Below are 19,201 nucleotides of genomic sequence, written 5' to 3' on the forward strand. Positions count from 1 at the left end.
GTTCTTTTTACAGGACACCGTTCCTGCCCTTCTACATATGTTGGACACTTCCTCAAATCCAACGAATTTCTGTCTCCACCAAACTTGAATTCACGGCCTCGCTCCTGCCTGACAGAAAGAAGCTTTTTCTTCTTTTTTTTTTGCAGAGGGAAGAAATGTTTAATCCAACTCCCACTGTGAAAAGAAAAAGAAGTAATGCATATCTCACTATCTCGCCTGTCTCCCAGCAAGATGAAATTGAAATTTTAATGCATTTTAGAGTTTTTTCCCCCCCTTCCCCTCGAATGGAGAAGCTGATAGACACTGGGATGTCATATTTACAGTATGAACCTGAACACCCACGGTTTAATGCACTCTACAATTCTACCATGTCCAACTTCTTTCGAACAAAACATGCTCTTGAACATAAAGGAAAGAGGCAAAGACAAAATTATTCCCGAGGCTTTTCTATCAAGCTAAGTCTAAAGGGCATGTCAGTCCTCCTGCCTCTGAGAGAGGTAATTATCCTTTTCCTGTCAGAGAACAACAAATGATAGCCAACTATGGGGGTGCATTTTCAGGAGCTGAAATTTGTCAATAGGAAGGAGAAGGAGGTTTAATTTTCTGGCAGCTGCACATCTACTCTTATCATGTTTTTCCTTTCTTTCTTCTTTTTTTTTGCAATGGTCATTTGTTGCATGTTTCTTTTTTCTCACATGAGCATACAGGGGTAGTGCTGTTTGTTTATGTCGGCGAGCTTCTAAGAGTGTATTTATGTGCCCTGCATTAACATACCTATTTATAGTCGCTCACTTTCTTACAGTCACCTTTTTTTTCTGTTGTGACCATTTCACAGATTATATATTGTCCAAGTAATTTCCCTTTCACCATCTGTGTTTTTTACCTTTCAGAGAAAGCCGTGAATGGAGGGAAAATTATCACAATTACTCATATAATTGAGCCGTCTTTGTAGCAAGTGCAGCTTCAGTAGCCCTTTTTTTTCCATCAGCCAAAATGGTTTCATTATATGGGTTTTTCATATTCCCTGACACAGGGCTCTGCTGAGGGCCTGGCGCGTGGATGAGATGCAGGATGAACAGAGCGAATCATTAAGGTCACAGTAGGAATAATTATCCCAGCTATGGAAAGAGCATCTACAGCCTTTTTTTCCTCCCGCAGCACAAATGCAATGTCCACGGCTTTTAGTCACAAAGAACTTTGTTACAAATGGAGCTTCCACCTTCTACTTATACAAAGAAGAGAGGGGGAGAGCAAGACTTGTATCAACATGACAATTTTCCATCATTAAGACTAATGACAGGCACAGACTGTGGGGATCAAGGGGAGCACAATAAAGAGAGGCGCATTCAGGTGTTGGCTGAGTGCTGACCTCCTTCCTGTCTTTGTTGGAGACTTAACTCTTAACAAAAACTAAAAAGGGGGTTTCAGACTAAAGGCGCAGTGGCAGCTGAACGTCAAGCAGTCCGGCTCTCAGAATTTGCATGTTCTCCATTTGCAGGGAAATTAATTCAATTAGGGCTCCACGTAGAAATGTGTAATCAATCGTTGTTTTAGTGTTGGTGAAATAATTCTGCAGCTCATCCCTACACAATCCAGCTCTCTCGCATCAACACATGAGTTTATGACATTTTCTGTGAAATTCATTTTCTTGTAAGTTGAGAATTTTCATGGGCAGATCTTTGCTGAACCGGTGGGCCACTGTAACGTGTGGCAAGTATGAAGCCTCAATGTGACTCTAGTTTCTTTTACAGTTTAGCTGAATTAAGTAAAAGCCATATTTTTCCCCCCAAGTCCTTTCTCCGCAGCCTTCACTCAGGTAATTGGTCATTTTGCAGCCAATTTCAGGCAGGTTGGATGCTTGCTGCCATGGCCTGACCCCTGCGGCTGCTGTAATGGGGACTGCATTTCTACCAGTTCGCTGGGGGCTTTTCCACACTGTGACCCCAGCTTTTCTGAGGAGAGAGCACTGAAAGAGGGAGAGGAGTTGAAAATACGACTTCTCAGCTCTGCAATGACCAGAATGAAACCCTATTACACATGTGTTAATTATCCCTCCTTTTATTCACACAAGTTTTTGCAGTTGGAGATGACGTGTGCTGGAAATTAAAGAGTTACTTGGGCTCCTTTTTCTGAAATGTTCCTGTGTGAGGGTGAAACAAGGATTTTTTTATAAAAAGAAAAAAGAATATGGAGAGTTTCCAGTTTGGAGTCCCAGGATCGTTGGATCAGAACATCCACAGCTGATGAGATGCGGTTTCCTCACAGGGCCATCAGGGTCTGAAAACAAACCAAACAAACATTACTTCCTGCATAAACATTACATCAATGTTTCACTATTCATTGGCTATAGAAAAAAACATTCTACATATTTTTAAGTCAAATTAAGGACTTTATTCTACTTTTTAGCAAATGTATTAAGCATAATCAGTTTCAATTTAAATCAGTATTTCAAGCTGAAGACTGTTTTTAATGTTTCCATTAAAAGTTTTTAATGTTTTATGGTAATAATCACTTGAGAAACACAAAAATGTTTAATTTTGAAATCAAATTATCTGAATTACTTCAGGTTAGGTGGAAAAAATTACTGATTTTGAATTGTTTCTTACTATAATTTAACCTGCAAGTTACAAATTCAAGCTGTAAATTTGATCATCACACAAACAAAAGTGTCAATGTTTTTTTAATACATTATATTATTGTGAGACAGTAAATTTGGTTCAGACTCTTTGATATTTTCTAAAACAGTAGAGAAATGTAATTTTTTTCTCCTTGTCTCTCTCCTGGCTCTTATGATAATGTAATCAATTAACCACTGTAACAATCTCCTTTCTCAGATATTATGCTTCAATTTTGTGTTTACACATATCTCAGTAAACAAAATCAATTCACATTTTGATGCCACACTGAACAGGAAAATAGACACTGACTCCAGTTAATTGTGGTGCATCTAGTTTGCGTTCATTGAACGCTGCAAATTACAGGATGGCAGCGAGCAGCAAAACCAGACAGGAAGCCGAACAAAAGGCAATTTCACTTGTTTGATCCAATGCCTTTAAAAACGTGAAAGCAACCTTCGGCATTTCTGCATCTGGAGCGGAGGTGGTGATAATGTCCAGAATGAGCCCATGAGAAAGGATGAGCTACTGTATTGATGTAAAAAATTTATTTTATTTTTTGTTTGGAATAGAGTTGGACTTTTTGGGCACAACTTACACCAGAATCAAGATTAAAATGTTCTTATCAGTCAAATCGATAATCATCACGATTAATGTCACATTGTTATTTATTTTATGATTTTTGCTCCAGAGGGAGGATTGTGGTCTTAAACTCTTCATAAGCAGAGAATTAAAAACATATTTTACAAATCTGAGCTAGATAAAATATATTCTAAACCTCCTCTGTACAATGCCTAAGATTCATATCGATATGAACTTATATGAATATGAATACTGATATGAATATATTGGACTTATGTGATAGGCCTGCTTGCTATTGCGATAATTATTGATATTGTTTTATGACCTATGCATTTGTATATTTGGGGTGGGCTATTTATATTTGAATCTATGTCACAGTAAATGTTGGAAATAATAGTTAGAAATGTTAGTTTAAAAGGAAATGTTTAACTCAAAATCAGCTAAAATGGCCAAATACCATCAGAAATGACATGTAGGCCTAAATGCCCTCACATGGATTTGAAGCAGCAGCGTGTTCTTCACGAGGAAGTGAAATAAGACAATATAAACTGTTCCCAATGACAACTATTAATCACTGATCACATGCAGAGTCCACAGGGAGCACACGCACGTTTTACCAATGCACCTTGGTCTTGGATCATTTAAGGGGTGCTGTTAAACTGTGGGTTGGTATCTAGCTGGGGAGGGTTTTTACTGTCACCGGGCCGAAACGAAGTCTGTGACATCTTGGCCCGTTCAACTCCCCCTCCACGAACCCACCGGCACCCTCCCCTCTGCTCTCACCCTCAGGTGAAGAGCAGCAGGTGTTAAAACACCCTCAGCCACAGAGCTACCCTAACGAGTGCTGCCTCCGCGCTCCAGCCATGCATGGAGGACTTTATTTTTAGTGTGGCGGGGTGGTTAGAGCCCCAGAGGCCCCGCAGCAGTGGACCCGCACGGAGCGCTGCCCTCATGCTGCCACGCACCGAGGAGCCAGAGTCCAATTCATATGTGAAAGTGCTCATGTCATCAGGAGAACTGAGAAACGCCCCCTCAAATAAACATTTAATCCCTCAGGTTTGTAAATGATTGATTTGGCAACAATAAAATAAGATGAATAGCAGCCCCACATTACATTTACTCCAACAATAAAACAGCCCCGGATTAATTAGCAGTATTCTTGTGGTATTATTTTACATTTTGCTGCAAATTCAGCCTCTGCTCTGTTAATGGCTTTGCTCGCAGCCGCGTTTCAGTTTGTAGATACTATAATCGTGGGAAAATAATGACAGTTATCAGTCGCACCCATCAAGCACCCATAAAAAAATCTGTCCTCTGTTCTGGAAGATGATAATTATTGGTTTTACTACCATTATCATCGTCGTTGTTGATAGAGGAAATCTTGAAGCATTTTTCCCTCAAAGTAATTCCAGAGAAATCACTTCAAATTGGCCTATTTTTTAAGGGGGCAAGGGACCAGCTTTTCGTTATAACCCAAATATTTCACAGAAATCTTTAAATCCAGGCGCCCGCTGCCGCCTGGCACACTGTGGCACACGCGTCGTGATGTCACAGCCCGGGCTTCTCATATCACATTTTGTAAACTTGTCGAGGTTCTGCTTTGAGATCAATTATGTAATTACACTGATAATCGCAGTGGTGGAATTTAACTGCCTTTAATTTGTTGTTCAGGTGGCGATGGAGGGACCGCGGATGGAGCAGCCTGGCTGCGCTCCTCCTGCTCCGTGCGCGCACCAGCAGAAGAGGAGCCTGCAAATGAAGCCTGATAACACGAAGGAGCTGCTGGAGACTTTCTGCTGCTCCTTCCTCAACCAGGAGCGTCCGGTGGAGCCTCTGTGACCCCGGACTTATCTTTACCATCACATGATTTGATTTGATTTTAAAGTAAGTGGACAAACTTTGCTTTTTTTTTTCTTGATTGAAATGAAGATACTGCTTTATTTGAACATGGCCTAGTTAAAGTGCCGCAGCTCTGAGGTGCAGCGTGCAGCTCAAGAAAAATGTCTCCTGTTTCGTCAGTCGTCAGTTCAATTAAATCAAATGTCCACGGGTAATTATTCTTGTTAGGCTGTGGGAGGCATGGCCGCACCCCCAACTTCACTTAGACTCATGCTAATCAAAAGGTGCCAGTGTTTAACAAAACTGCGGCCATTAAACCACCGCGATGGAGGGTGCGTAAAGACGCATGGAGAGCATTTTATAAGGAGATAAGGTTGTGTTTTTTAAACAAGTAAATAAACAAGATTGTACTGTATATCACAAGAATTTAAAATTATCTATAAAAATAATTAAAAGAGGTTTTCTGGTGCGTTGCAATTTTTAAATAGACTGTTTTGAATCACTGTTACTTAATTGAACATCAATAAATGAATGGCCACCCAGATAAAAAAAAATATTGTTTTACTTGTCTATATGATATATAGGTTGTGGTGCTGTTATGTGTTTTCAGGTGTAAAATAGACCTATAAATATATAAATATACCTGCACCAATAAACCTGCTCATTGGACTTGAGAGAAAACTGTTGCCAGGTGTAACTGAGACCTGGGGCCGGTCTAAGTGTTAAATACATGACTAATCACAGAGCTACTTATGAAAATTAAACAGCACTGTTATGCTAATTCACTTCCCTCCTGATAGAGAAGTAGCAGCTTTAATCAGAAAAGCTTTAATCAAAGCGCATGGCCAGCAGCAGCAGCAGCAGCAGCAGCTTTAACGAGGCTGCAAATATTATTTAACTTTATTAAAAGACGTTTAGACGAGAGGGGGGAAAAGAGAACAGAAAGAGAGAGAGCACATTTCACCTTATTATCAAGACCTGTAATTAAATAAATGACCACGTTGGATTAAATAACAAAACATTTTGGATTTAGTGCTGTGAAAAATATGCACAAGAAAAATATGTAATACCCATTAAAATACGTAATTTTTTTTTGCCTAGAAAAATCAATGTTGTTAAAGACTGGGTTTTCAATATTAATAATAATAAAAGAAATAATAATAATAGTAGTAGTAATAATAAAAGTGAATCTTGACATGGCAGTGTAAATCTGAGGTTTTGTGCTTTTCCTTGACTTTATCAGCTTCTTCGGACCCAGCCCCAGCGTCGCCAATCGGCTTCCCTCTTGGAGAGAGTGGACCAATCAGCGACAGTCTTCGATGAATATTCATGAGTCCGAGATTCAAACCTTTGAGCGAGTTTGTCTTGGTCCACAGCATCATACCTAGGACTTTTCACAGGGACAAACTACATTTTCTTATGAATGGAAAGAGAAAAAATCTGCTCGGCTTAAATTGGGACTCGTCCTTCACTGAGATCATAGAAGGAAAACAACAAAAGCGAGACGAGGGGAACCGCCAGAAGAGATGACAATGACTACAATTCCAGAAAGTCTTAATAGCCCTGCCTCAGGAAAAGCCGTTTTCATGGAGTTTGGACCCCCGAGTCAACAAATGTCGCCTTCGTCCATGTCTCACGGACACTATCCCATGCACTGTTTACATTCTGCAGGTCATACCCAGCACGACAGCTACAGTCCGGGCTCATCGTTCCCCAGATCTCTGGGTTATCCATACGTAAACTCCGTCGGCAGCCATTCCACCAGCCCATATCTGAGCACAGTACAGACCTACCAAAACAGCTCGGCACTCACACAGACGCGGTTAGAGGACACAGGTAAGTGAACCACAGCATCTTTGCATCTGATATATTAACTTTACGCGCAAGCACGACTGTCTGTTCCGTGCAATCTCCGTTGCACCGAAAAAAGACGAGCCAGACGATGGAATTAGGCTTGGTAATTATTTATTGCGTAACGCTATAAACAATGTATGCAATTAAGGGTAATTATACGAAAGTACAGCGCTGGAGTATTTATTGCTGCGCAACACTGTTGGCTACAACTGCCTCCTCATTTTGTCTTCTCTTCTCTCTGCTTCTTTATTTTGTCTCCAGCGCCAGAAACAGAGAAACACACAGTTGTGGAAGGCGGAGAGGTTCGATTCAACGGCAAAGGGAAAAAGATCAGAAAACCAAGGACTATCTATTCCAGTTTACAACTTCAAGCTTTGAACAGGAGATTTCAGCAGACCCAATATTTGGCGTTACCGGAGAGAGCTGAGCTCGCAGCGTCGCTGGGTCTCACTCAGACACAGGCAAGTCCACGAGACAGATTCACAAATAGCTTCACTCTGCTGGGGCATCCATTGTTTCTACAACATACACTAAGCTATTATTATTACATTTAAATTGCTATTATTACATTTTTTTCTTGATCAAACTTTGTTTTATGAAATTTGTTTCGTGCGTAAATTGTGCGTAAAACCTTCCTTTTTTAAACCTTTTATACCGTTTGTCTATTATTTAACTTTAGTTTCAATTTTCTCATCCTTGTTTCCTCTTTATCTTCCCAGGTGAAGATCTGGTTTCAGAACAAGCGATCTAAATTCAAGAAACTGATGAAGCAAGGCGGCGGCACGATTGACGCCGCCGCTTTGGCCACTGGCCGCGGACTCTCGAGCGGCTCTCCCACGGTGCCAACTGTCTGGAGCTCGCCGACCACCGTGAAGACTTCAGTGGGCACAACCGGATCTTACATCCCCAGCTACACCTCATGGTACCCCACCACACACCAAGAGTCTATGCAACAGTCACAGCTCATGTGAACACGGACCTCAGCCCCCTCGACTCTGCTCGTGGCTCTTGTGTCAGGACGGTGGCTCAGCCTGGCCCAGCACTGGTAATGCACCACACCGACCCCGGGAGTCTGCTGCCGCATGCCGCCAGCTGACACCGAGGCCTCCTCATACCGGATGATGACAAACAGCGAAGAATGAGAAGGAGCTGAGAGACTGAACAGGCACGCAATGCGACCGAGGGCAACAAGCCGGGGACGGTCAGCGGGAATCGTAGACAAATGGATCTTTTTTTGGTTGCCGTTTATCACCTTTGTGTCGGTTAGCGTTTTTTTTAATCATATCTGTGTGAGTTATTCTGTTGTTAAGCTGTAGGCTACCTGTTTATAAGAAAACGCGTGTTTGTTTAAGGCCAGATGTTTGGTCAGAGGTGACGTTTGGGCCCTAGAATCAATCTGCACCCACACACAGTTAAAATAGTCGATTCGGCCTCAAAGGGGAGTTACAACGATTTATAAATTCCATCCATCCGACCATTACGCATACAGCTCGTATACAACCACAGAGCATACTGTTCAAAGCCTCAAATTGCTACTATGTTGTTTATATATGTGTTTGTTATTTAAGTTAAATTATTCGGGCTAGTTTCTTCTGTTGAGGTCAGTCTGTGTTCATTTTGTGAGTGTGTTTGAAATAACAACACTGTGTTGTTAATGCTGCACTAATGCAAGCAAAAGCTTTTTCTATGCCGTGCCCCGGTGTTATGTGAAAAATGTAAACGGCCTGACGATTTGCTGCTTTAGAAAAAAAATATCCTGAGGGTGAGCAGCTCATGTGTCACTGTATTTTGTACATAATTTCTCAGATTTGTTTTTTCTTTCTCTTTTTTTGTGCTGTACTGGATACGCTGTGAAACAGGGTTTTAGGCTTTTTATGTATTTGTCCAGATGTGTTTAGGTCAAAATAGGGAAAAAATATTTAGTTTTGTATTGATCACTTTAATTTATTGATCTGTTGCTGAAGTTTATGTACATAATGTGCAAAAAGTTTCAAAAGCAGTAAAATGATGATTTAAATTATGTCAAGAAAAAGTGTCTGATTCATCCGCCCCCCCCCACCCCCTCCCCTGCATGCACCCCACCGTGCACCGGCACCCTGCACGCAGCCTCCTTCTCGTGTGAAAAGAAAGGTTTCAGCGTGGTGCAGGTCTAATGTGAGCTGACACAAAGCAGTATCATGTTGGTCGCATTGTAGCAGGCAGCGTGTGAGTGCGACTGTGAGCTGCTAACGGCTCCTCGTTTAGATTTATGGTTATGTTGAGCGTTTACATGGCTCTGTGCTGCTGCTGCTTACTGCTTGCAGATGTCGTCAAAGCTCTCGAGTGACCTAAGAATTATAAAAGTCTAATGTTGCATGTAAAAAATAAATCAATCAGCATTTACAAGATAATATCAGCACACGTGGTTCGGCTACATTTTGAAATATAACAGAAAATAAAAAATGTCACATGCTTTAATGATAAATAGTGGAGAAACCACAGTGAATCCTATGGCTGATAATCCCTCATGTTATTGTGCTTGCGGGAGAGCTGCGGTTCATTCATTCAACATCATCACTTGTTCCTTTCGTCTTTTCAACTTTTCTCCATCGCAGCCAAACTAAAAAAAAAAAACTTCCCTCTATTTGTCTTTGACAATCCAGATCCTCTGCAGTGAATGGGAGAGATCAATTGAGTGTGTTAAGTGAATAATTGCACAAGAGGCAGGTGCTGCAAAAAAAAAGAGGGAAAAAAAGAAAGAAAACAGAGTGGATGAGCAAAGCGGGACATGGAGCAGATCAGATGGAGATCAGTGAAAGTGGAAAGTTCAAAAGGCTTCCTTGTTTGGGCCACATGCACTTTATCCAGTCTGTCCCGTGACTCGCTTCAGAGTATTTTAGTTAATCATCACATTTAAATTTCATAGTCCTCTCATTTGTTCGAATGGGTTTAAAATGAAAAATTCAACACATTATTTTGTGTTTGCATTTATATTTCTGATGGCAAATATATTTTTTATTATGAAAAAATATCTGAATTATTTATATTATTAAAGAACATTATTATTATTATTATTATTTTATATTTATTTAAATTTTATATAAATGTCATAGTTTTTTAGGTATTTTTCTAAAATGAAATAAAATGTATTTCAAATACAGTGACCTGCATTAGACACAGGTGGAATTGTCAATATTGGACAACACATTGCAAAAATAATTGGAAAATAAATTGAAAGAATAATGTACATTTAAAAATGAAAACAAGGTTAAGAAGACGAAAATGGAAAATAAGGAAATTTCAAAAGAAAACGAAAATAATATAATAACTTTATAAAACAATATATAAAAAATTATATTCACGATAACAGCCTAAATTAATTTTCATGACATTTTACTGTTTGTGTAAGAAATAAAGAATGAAAAAAAGTATAATAATTGCAAATGTGCGGCTTGATACTCGCCCTCCTTCTGCTGCCACATGCCGATATAAATACTTTGTAATTCTAACGGTCTGAACATCAGCATCTCTTTAACAGATAACACCATCACCTCACATCATTTACTTTTAAATGTGTTCCATGTATGTTTTAAGGTGTGAGTCAGGCCATCACAATACGGATTCATTATATTCTACCTCAGCATGTTTTATTAATATTACTAGGCCTTTATATATATAAAAAACACGAAACTAAAAGTATCTTGGAAGAAGAAGAGAAAGCTCTGTTCATCTATAATGTTCTCTCTTTGTGCAAGCTTCAACCCTGCAGCCTCCCCATGTTATTATAACATGAAAAGGGAAGATATTATAGGAGACAGTCCTATGTGAAGCATCTTATATGAAGAACAGGCCCATGCAGCCTTACACCATTAAAAAAGAATATGAATTGTGCTGTGGCTGCTGTAGCGAACATAAATATGCCTACCTAAGCCCCAGAAAGGCGCAGCTGCAAATCCAAGAGGGTCAGTGTTATTTCGCTGTATTCTCCTCTTGATTATACGAGCTGAGCCCATCAAACCCAACATAATTACAGTCATTTCGCCCTTATTTATTCTAATGCAGTTTCCTATCTCTGAGGTAATTATGAGCAATTTTTTTTCGCATGGAGGATCTTTCTTTTTTTCACGTTGACAAAGGAGATGGTGCTCTGAAAGAAATGTGCCGCTGCCGTGAGAGGAGAAAAGAAAAGAAATATAAAATAGCGAAATAGGTGAGCTGCCATTTCGTCACTGTTCCCTTAGACCTAGCCTATGTGTATAAGGCTGGCAAATTGCTTGCAGGTGTACATCACATGAGTTGTCAATGCGAAGAGGCTGCAAAATTAGCGACAGCACAAAGCAGGAGGAATGAAAGCAGCCAGCGAATTAAAGCACAACTTGTGTGTCTCCCCTTCCTTACATTTCCTCCCGGTGGGAGCTGCTTTCTCAGCTGCAGCACGTTTTAAAAAATATTTTGTTTTTTTTATATAATCCACCAAAAGAAGCTCCTCGGTAGCAGATTTCAAAGTTACAGCATAAGACACACGTGAGATTTCACTATTAATAAAGTAGCTCGGATCATCAAATAATCAGCATCATTCAGAGATCTGAATAAGAATTGAAAGGGAAAAAAGCAAATGCATGGGATATAGCAAAGGGAGAGGTGGATGGATGCCTGCGACGAGGATCTGTTTCCTGTGGGGTTTTGTTTTTTCAAATGCATCCAGGCGTCACTTCCAATTAAAAAAAAGTAAAGAAATAAAAAATGCTCACCTTTCAGCCCCTGGTGTTGAAGGGGCCCTGCGGCTCCACGTGAGGAGGCTCAGAGGGAGCAAGGAGGCAGAGGAGCTGCAGCAGCATCTTCATCATCATCCTGCAGCACAGACACAGATGAACCATGAGCGCTCAAATCCCACAAAATGTGTCCCATGTGTTGGTCTCAGCTACAGCAGCAGAGTTCAGAATATGACTGGAAAATGTCTGCTTTATTTCCCCCTCTTTATAGCTGATGGGGAAAAAAATGTAGATTATTAGCATAAATGTTTACTCCTCATTACGCTGATGACATTGTGCACTCGAGATCTTGGTAATCTTTGGGGGGAAATTATGAGTAATTTTTAAAAATTTAAAGCAGCAGTCACCATGCAATTCAGGCTAATTCTGCGTCGGCTCCACACGGATATAATTACCGTCGAGTCAAGATGTTAGGGCTAAAAACTATGCATTGATATTCCCATTTATTATGTACATACAACTTTGACAATGTTGATGCTTGAAATAGCAGCGAAATTGTCTTGTGCAAAAAAAAAGAAAGATTGCATCCCATATTAGGACATCTAAAATTGCGAAGAATTATATAGTAATTGCAGGCTTTCAGATTTGAAAGCCAGAATGCTCAAACCGGAGCAAATGTGGATAAAATTACAGATCAGGGTATAAATTAAAGAGGGTATGGCATTTACAAGTTGCCTAGAAAAACGCAACAAAAAAAACAGGGCCAACCACAGCAGCTGATCCATGATGACTGGAGTCACGTGGAGCAACACCCAGAAATGCAATTTTATTTAATTGTGTTATTGATTAACACCCAGAAACAATTTACTTAAGTAGTATTATGAAATCTGTTCATATAACTACACATGCATGGCTAAAGCTGTGTCATGTCAGTCCATGGTGCATCATGCAGGCCCTGACATCATGCATTCACTCTCTCTGTGCAGTAACACATAGTGAAACCTGCAGAGGCCTTGCTGTACACATGCGGCCTGGGTGTGATGTTGTTGGGGCACAGAGCTGCTGCATGTCTGGGATCTGGTGCTGTCAGCCCCGGGGAGGAGGCTCCACCATGGAGCTGCAGCAACACAGAGAAGTTCTAATTATGTACAGACGATCCCACTTCATGGCCTGTGGTGGCTTGAAGGGGAGAGATGGTGAGTCAGATCTGTGTATCTATCTAAATCTGCGTGTCTATTAAACGGCTCTGTTAAAACATTATAATAAAAATACATTTCCCGGTTGCAGTGAATGCGAATGAAGTGTTTGGACGTGCCCCTGCGTTTTTTTCCACGTAGCCTCCAGGCCCCAGGAGCCTCATAACCAGTAATGTAGGTCAATGTGCTCGTCTTCAGAGATCACAGAGTTGTGAGAAATGTTTCCATGATGGAGTAGCTCCGGGCTGTGCTGGAGCCAGCTCCTCTCTCTGTCTCTCTTGTTAGGCTGACTTCATAAAACGTCTGGAGAGTGACTCCACACAGTCTGAGGATCCCATGGCTCGGCCGTGCCCACCCTCATCTTAAAGCCTCTCGCACGCCAGGGCGTGTTGTCGCCTCCCCCTCCTCTTCCTCAGCCCGCTCCCCGGACCTCTGCTCTGCTCCGGCCCCGTTTACCTCCGGCTCCGCTCGGCTAATCATCCGCGGACGGAACCGGGTAAAATGAATGTAACCCGAGAGACAGCGAGGACTCATCTTGTGCTTGTCCACGCTTGTGATGGCGCCATAACACGCTCGTGTAATTACAAACAACATCTTATTACTTAAGAAGTGGCCTTTGATCAGCGGAACCTTTCAAGTAGACCTAAAGTCTGAGATGACTAAAGTTAGCTTAGCCTAAAGCTAGTTCTGAGCGGTTGCTAAGCAACTCAGCTGGCCCTAAGTTTAACATGTTAGGCTAAGTTGTTAGCAGCTAAGTGTTTGCATTTTGGACCAGTATACCAGCACCAAAATACAGATAAATACAACATATATGACACACTAAATAACTGTTGCATGTTTGTAACAGTGTATTACCATTAAAGTGATTTTTTTTTGTTAGCATATTTAGTCTTTACTAGTTTTGTTTGCAATATCAAGCTAGGACTTCTTTAAATTTTCTGAAATAGAGCAATTTGAAATGAAAATCTAAATCATGCAGCACTTACCAAACATTTAATCTATACAACAAAAAAAAACTCACACCTTTCTGTGACTAAATAAAAATATTCCCTGAGCAGATGTGTGATTTTTGGACCATTTTAGAGGAAATGAGACAACACACAATTTCTGCACAATGTCAGAATTGCGTGTTACACTGAAATGTTTTAAGAAATAGAAACAGAAGGATGGGCTCTGCACAGAACAAATTTTATTTAAATAACGTCTGGCCATATATGAAACACTGCTAAAATAAATAAGACCAAAATACAATTAAAAGGGTGATACAAGAAAATCAGAGGGTGGGACAATCAGTAGCTTACGGTGGTTAATGGATTTGCACCAATAGCCTTAAAAAACAGTCAAAGCGTCATCAAAAAAGCTGTGGTAAAATATTTACAAACATGGATTCACACACTTACCCCCCAAAATATATTCAAACCAACTGATGACATTATGGATAAAGGTAAGTTGTCTTTTTTAATCATCTCACAACAAAATGAGGTCATGTTGAAAAAGGCACGATACAGTTAACTTGTGCTACATTTGTGACAGGTTCGTCCTGCGGTGGGTGTTTTATCATTTGCAGGAATGGCCAAAAAAGTGACGTCCGCGTAAAAGTGGGCACAAGCCCAGGCTGTGATTGCTTTGGGTAATAGTGGTTCATTCATCCCTCGACATACACAAAATAAATAAATACAAAAATAACTGTAGAAATCTGTGTCTACTGATCCATGAACCTGTCTGGCTCCATTAACTTCTCCTTGATGCGTAAAGTTCGCATTGCGGGACACACTAGGTCTGCAAAATGAAGGTAATGGCATTTTTCTTTTATTTCACCAGTATCGTCCGATTTAAACCCGATGCTTTTTATTATTATTTTAATTTTCAGAATATCGTCCCAGCGCTTATGGCGGAGTTGTGGTGGTGCTGGACCAGAGGAGGCTGCAGATGCACCGTAGAGTTCGTGCTTGAATACCAGGAGTAGTTCGCCAAAAAGGACGAAGGCGCAGTCGTGTTGGGAGGGCTGCAGCTCTGAGGTAAACTGGAGTTGACAATGTTCATTCTCTGAGTCTGTGGAAAGTCCCAGGCAGTAGTTGGCGGAGACGTGCACGGGGGGGACTCGCTGGAAGCAACGTGTTGCTCTGGGGGGATTTCGCCACTTTTCCACAACTTCTTGAACTTGGAGCGACGGTTTTGGAACCAGATTTTGATCTGGAGAAGAAACAGATTATCAGCATTAAATTCACAACTGATATTTTCTAGGGCCCAGATCCATATTTGACAGTTTTAATATCGTTTCATGGTAGACAAACAATCAACATTTGACAGTGTGTGACCCACCTGTGTTTGCGTAAGGCCCATCGAGGCTGCCAGCTCGGCCCGTTCTGGTAGAGCCAAATACTGCGTCTTTTGAAACCTCCGTTGAAGTGCAGCCAGTTGGAAGCTGGAATAAATGGTTCGTGGCTTCCTGACCTTCTTTGGTTTTCCATTCACCATCCGGATTTCTGGCTCGCTCTCTTCTTTCTCTGAAGGGAACATTCAAACGCATTTTGTATGAGGGGTTTTGCAAAAGTTATAATGGAGACAGTTATGCATTTTCAAGGGCTCCAATTATTTTTGGCAGATCCACATCTAATAACAAATTTGTTTACACAAGATTTAAAATGACTTAGCAAGCAACAAATAACACATTTTAAATAAATAATTGAACACGTAGCCCTTGCGCGTCTCCGGTGTGTGTCAAATAACTTTTATCCAGATACTAATTATCCTCCAGTTATTTTTACGCATGATCCAACTTGTTCTGCAGACATTTCATGTCATGGGCAAGTTTAGAATTTTGGCCTCAAACAGATCCATTAACAATTTATGTAACTGCGTAAAAATCATTTCAGATCCTCCTTACCTGTGTCGGCTGGAGTAGGAGAGGGGTTGGAGCCGTATGAGCTGTATGCACCATATGTTGTGTTGAAACCAAGGTCGTAAGACTTTGCGTTATATGGCATAGTGCTCGGGGCGCCGCCGTGGTACTGGTAGGAGCCGAGTTGGCCGAAGGGAGACCCGGCGCAGTGACCCGGCTGCTGGCTGTTGTAGTAGCTGCTGTCCGTCGCCGTGGACACCGGCAGGGTCGGGGACTCCTGCGATTTGTGCAAGCTGTGGTAATTGCTTGAGGTAATCTGGTTCGAATGCATATCGGTATTTAAGTTCTCAAACACCCCGGTCATTCTCGCGTCGAAGCGGAGCAGTCTCGTAACCTAAGCGCAAAGGAGGAAAAAAAAAAAGAGGCAAAATTGCGAAGCTGCGAGCTGCAAAACACGACTCAAATCACGGACTGATGACCCCGTCTTCGTGAAAATCAAAACGCATTCCCTGGTTAAACTGTGGCACTGAGGAAAAAAAAGTCTGCGGAAGGTGTGTCCCCTCGCTCAGTGGCCTGTGATTATCTGATACGGTCGGCGGTGGGAGCGCATTTATGAGAGAGTGAGAGGGAGAGAGCTACTGTGTCTGAGGCGACCAATGGGTAAGGGCTGCCCCGCTGACTACTCCCCACCGCGTCCACCCTCCATTATTCCTTCAGGTCCGTGCCCCTGCAGAGAGTCTTCATCAAAGCATCGCAAAAAGAATCAGAGAAAAAGGCACCGTGACCGAAACCTGCAGGTCCAACAGGTCACATCTCCACCCGGTGACATTCATCCCCGTGCGTAATCATCCACACACAAGATAAAATATGACAGAAACATGTGGATAAATGTAATACACATCTGCAAATTAGTTCTCAATGGCTCTGTGGTTTGTGGTTATAGCCATTATCCTTTGGATTTTACGCTTGTCATGTAGCAAATTTATATCAGTTTTCAGCACGTGCTTCGGAGGAACCACAGGAATTTTTGATGGAAATTTGATTTAAACTTTATCAGACAATTATGTGACAGTAACAGAATGAATCAAAACCACACATAGAGCTCGACGAGGGTGTTGATACAAAATCAAAGCCTGCGCCTGAGACTGAGGGTTGAGTTAGGTGACTGAATGAGAAAGCTGCAGCGCCCCCAAGTGTTGGGAATCGGACATACAGCCATTCTCCATCTCTTTGTCTGCATTTAATGCATAAGAGAGGAGAAGATGAGTCGTCATAGCAACCATCTCCCATCAGCCACCACGTGTAGAGGCTCACAAAAGTGTGTTTTAAAACTGCAATTGCAAAATGTTGTTCGTTCCTCATCGTAAAGACTTTTTCTGAAGAACACAAGTTGCTGTGATGACGTGAGAGGTTCAGGTGTCTGTGTCCATAACCACAAGATGGCAGCACAGTTCCTTTTATTTTAACATCTCTAGCTTAACAAGTAATATGTTGAAATGGCTTCTTATCGATCAGTTAAATGAAGATTACAGCTTTAGTGAGACATAACAGGACAGTTACAGAAAGATGCAATGCTCCTTTGTCCACACAAGGAGTGCTGTGTTGCAAAGTAAAACAAAGTAGTGATAAGACAGAAGAAAAGTGTTTTCTGTTCTGTCACAAGGTGATTCATTTGAAACCTTTTTTTGCTGCTGAATCCTTAAGTAATGACGTCTGAGACCATTTAGATATTGTTTGACAGTGATGAAGTTTTTCTTCATCTCAACACCCATGAAACCAAATACACTTTTATAGCCTGATCTGATGAGAAGAATTGGATCATTCACAGTTTTGTCTCAAAATCATTTCATTTTCTCTCTCCATATAAAAATAACGAGTTATAAATATATTAGTGTAAGAGGTGTTACAAAAACGTATGCTGTCATTACTTCTGCGATTTTCTGTCGGAATGCAAAAGTAACCCAAACCTGATCCAAACCTCACCGAGATTCTGTTCTTTGTGTCCAAACACGACCCAGGCATGTACAATGAGAAACAAATTTTGGTTTTAAAATTTGTATCTGAACAGGCCCCGACAGACTGGGGTCAGGTATACATACTTGAATACCAAACCAAATCATTACATTTTTAAATGATTATTTCCATATCAATCCGTATCGACTAAGTGCTCATTTTGCATATACACATGAATTAAAGTTAAGTGATAAAGTTCAAGTGTGAACCCCCACCACCATCCCACACACACATTTAGATGTTTTGGTCACCTCTGAACCCAACCTATAGAGTAAGAAACAAAGATAGTGGCATGCAGCCTTGCTAGGGGGTTTCCGACCATGGTGTTGTTGCAGTTTCCTGTACAGAGCCGATCACAGAATCTAAGGAAGTTCTCACAGGATTGTTGTTGCTTTGGACTAAAGGCTGCTGCACACTACAGGATAATTGGGCCCGATTTTAGACCCGATTTGCCCCTTACAACAATTGCGGGGGCGTTCCCGACAGGAGGTTTAAAAAATAATCTTAATGCTCGCGCTGCAAAATGTATAAATCCTCTCAGCCATGATTTCATCCATGATTTTTAGGGCCCGAGCACCGACGGTGGGAGGCCCTATTGAAATTGAAAGGATTATTAGGGCCCGAGCACCGACGGTGGGAGGCCCTATTGTATTTCGAAGGATTTGTATTTCCCTTTTGGGGCTTTTTCAGGGCCTAGACATGCTCAAATTGTTACCAAAGTTTGCAGGGAATTCAAAACCCCAAAAAGTAATTGTATTCTGGAGTAATTTGAAATGGGCGTGGAAAAATGGCTCAACAGCGCCATCTAAGGAAAAGCCCCTCACTTAGCTTTCACCGATCTTCACAAAAATCGTAGCCCAGGTGTATCATGACAAGACAAACAAAAAAGGTCGGAGGTGCAATGGGAAAAAAGCAACAGGAAGCACGCCATTTTGACTTTAGTGGCCATATTGCCATTTTCCACATTTTTACTCTGATGTATTTGTCCCAGGGCTTTCATCAGATCAACTTCATATGGAGATGCGTGTCATCACAACAAGATGGAGATGAAAACTACCTCAAAGATCGATTTTTCGTCACACGGTGTGACCGTGGCGTGGCGTCAAAGTTTGATTACACGCCATCAAAACAAGAGGTTCTGTATCTCGGACATATTTGGTCGAATCGAGTCCAAACTAGACATGTAAGACAAAAGTCCCGGCCTGATGACATCTACACAGAAATCATGACTTAAAAACACAGCGCCCCCTGGTGGCAACAGGAAATGTCTTGTTTTTTGCATGTCTTACACTTGTAAGTATTCCTCCTCATCTACTGACCGCAGCCATGTCAGACCTATGTCAAAAGGGTCTCAAGACATTGATAATGTAGGCATAAGATTACTGTGACTTTTCGTCAAACGCCATATTAATGGCGTGGCGTTAAAGTTCATCGACTCGCTGTGACACACGAAATTGCTGTAACTTCCGTGTTCATGGGTCTATCTCCCTCAAACTACATTTGTGTAGCAACAGCCCCCCCTGCAGACATTCATATGGTTTTAAGGAATGGGCGTGGCAAAATAACTGA

The 19,201-nt window shown here is 41.3% G+C and overlaps 2 protein-coding genes and 1 long non-coding RNA gene across 4 annotated transcripts; 1 reads left to right on the forward strand and 2 right to left on the reverse strand.

Moving 5' to 3' along the window:
* Positions 1 to 658: 658 nt before the first annotated feature.
* LOC117755141 lies at positions 659 to 12,126 on the reverse strand. The gene is made up of 3 exons (XR_004612541.1): positions 11,989 to 12,126; positions 11,621 to 11,852; positions 659 to 2,277 (listed from the first exon to the last, which is right to left on the reverse strand). It is a non-coding gene; the product is annotated as an uncharacterized LOC117755141 (long non-coding RNA).
* On the forward strand, positions 4,692 to 8,911 carry dlx1a (distal-less homeobox 1a). 2 transcript variants are annotated; one of them, XM_034574689.1, is made up of 5 exons: positions 4,692 to 4,789; positions 4,869 to 5,081; positions 6,280 to 6,872; positions 7,152 to 7,351; positions 7,610 to 8,911. In XM_034574689.1, exons 3-5 carry the CDS (start codon positions 6,563 to 6,565, stop codon positions 7,859 to 7,861), a joined length of 762 nt encoding a protein of 253 aa, XP_034430580.1. In that variant the 5' UTR covers positions 4,692 to 4,789; positions 4,869 to 5,081; positions 6,280 to 6,562; the 3' UTR covers positions 7,862 to 8,911. The 2 variants fall into 2 exon arrangements, with proteins under 2 accessions (XP_034430580.1, XP_034430579.1); XM_034574688.1 differs by having other exon boundaries at positions 4,720 to 5,081.
* Positions 12,127 to 13,949: 1,823 nt separating the features above from the next.
* dlx2a (distal-less homeobox 2a) lies at positions 13,950 to 16,222 on the reverse strand. The gene is made up of 3 exons (XM_034574812.1): positions 15,665 to 16,222; positions 15,100 to 15,284; positions 13,950 to 14,970 (listed from the first exon to the last, which is right to left on the reverse strand). Exons 1-3 carry the CDS (start codon positions 15,981 to 15,983, stop codon positions 14,644 to 14,646), a joined length of 831 nt encoding a protein of 276 aa, XP_034430703.1. The 5' UTR covers positions 15,984 to 16,222; the 3' UTR covers positions 13,950 to 14,643.
* Between the last annotated feature and the right edge of the window lie 2,979 nt (positions 16,223 to 19,201).

This window comes from Hippoglossus hippoglossus, chromosome 21 (assembly GCF_009819705.1).
Source record: "Hippoglossus hippoglossus isolate fHipHip1 chromosome 21, fHipHip1.pri, whole genome shotgun sequence".
Classification (NCBI taxonomy): domain Eukaryota; kingdom Metazoa; phylum Chordata; class Actinopteri; order Pleuronectiformes; family Pleuronectidae; genus Hippoglossus; species Hippoglossus hippoglossus.

Bases quoted from the DNA above. Each gene is read 5' to 3' on its own strand.
- dlx2a (XM_034574812.1), bottom strand. From the start codon at position 15,983: ATGACCGGGGTGTTTGAGAACTTAAATACCGATATGCATTCGAACCAG. The intron at 15,285-15,664 runs GTAAGGAGGATC...TGTTCCCTTCAG, and splicing joins TCCTACTCCAGCCGACACAG to AGAAAGAAGAGAGCGAGCCA. The intron at 14,971-15,099 runs GTGGGTCACACA...TTTCTTCTCCAG, and splicing joins TGGGCCTTACGCAAACACAG to ATCAAAATCTGGTTCCAAAA.
- dlx1a (XM_034574689.1), top strand. From the start codon at position 6,563: ATGACAATGACTACAATTCCAGAAAGTCTTAATAGCCCTGCCTCAGGA. The intron at 6,873-7,151 runs GTAAGTGAACCA...TTTTGTCTCCAG, and splicing joins GACGCGGTTAGAGGACACAG to CGCCAGAAACAGAGAAACAC. The intron at 7,352-7,609 runs GCAAGTCCACGA...TTATCTTCCCAG, and splicing joins TGGGTCTCACTCAGACACAG to GTGAAGATCTGGTTTCAGAA.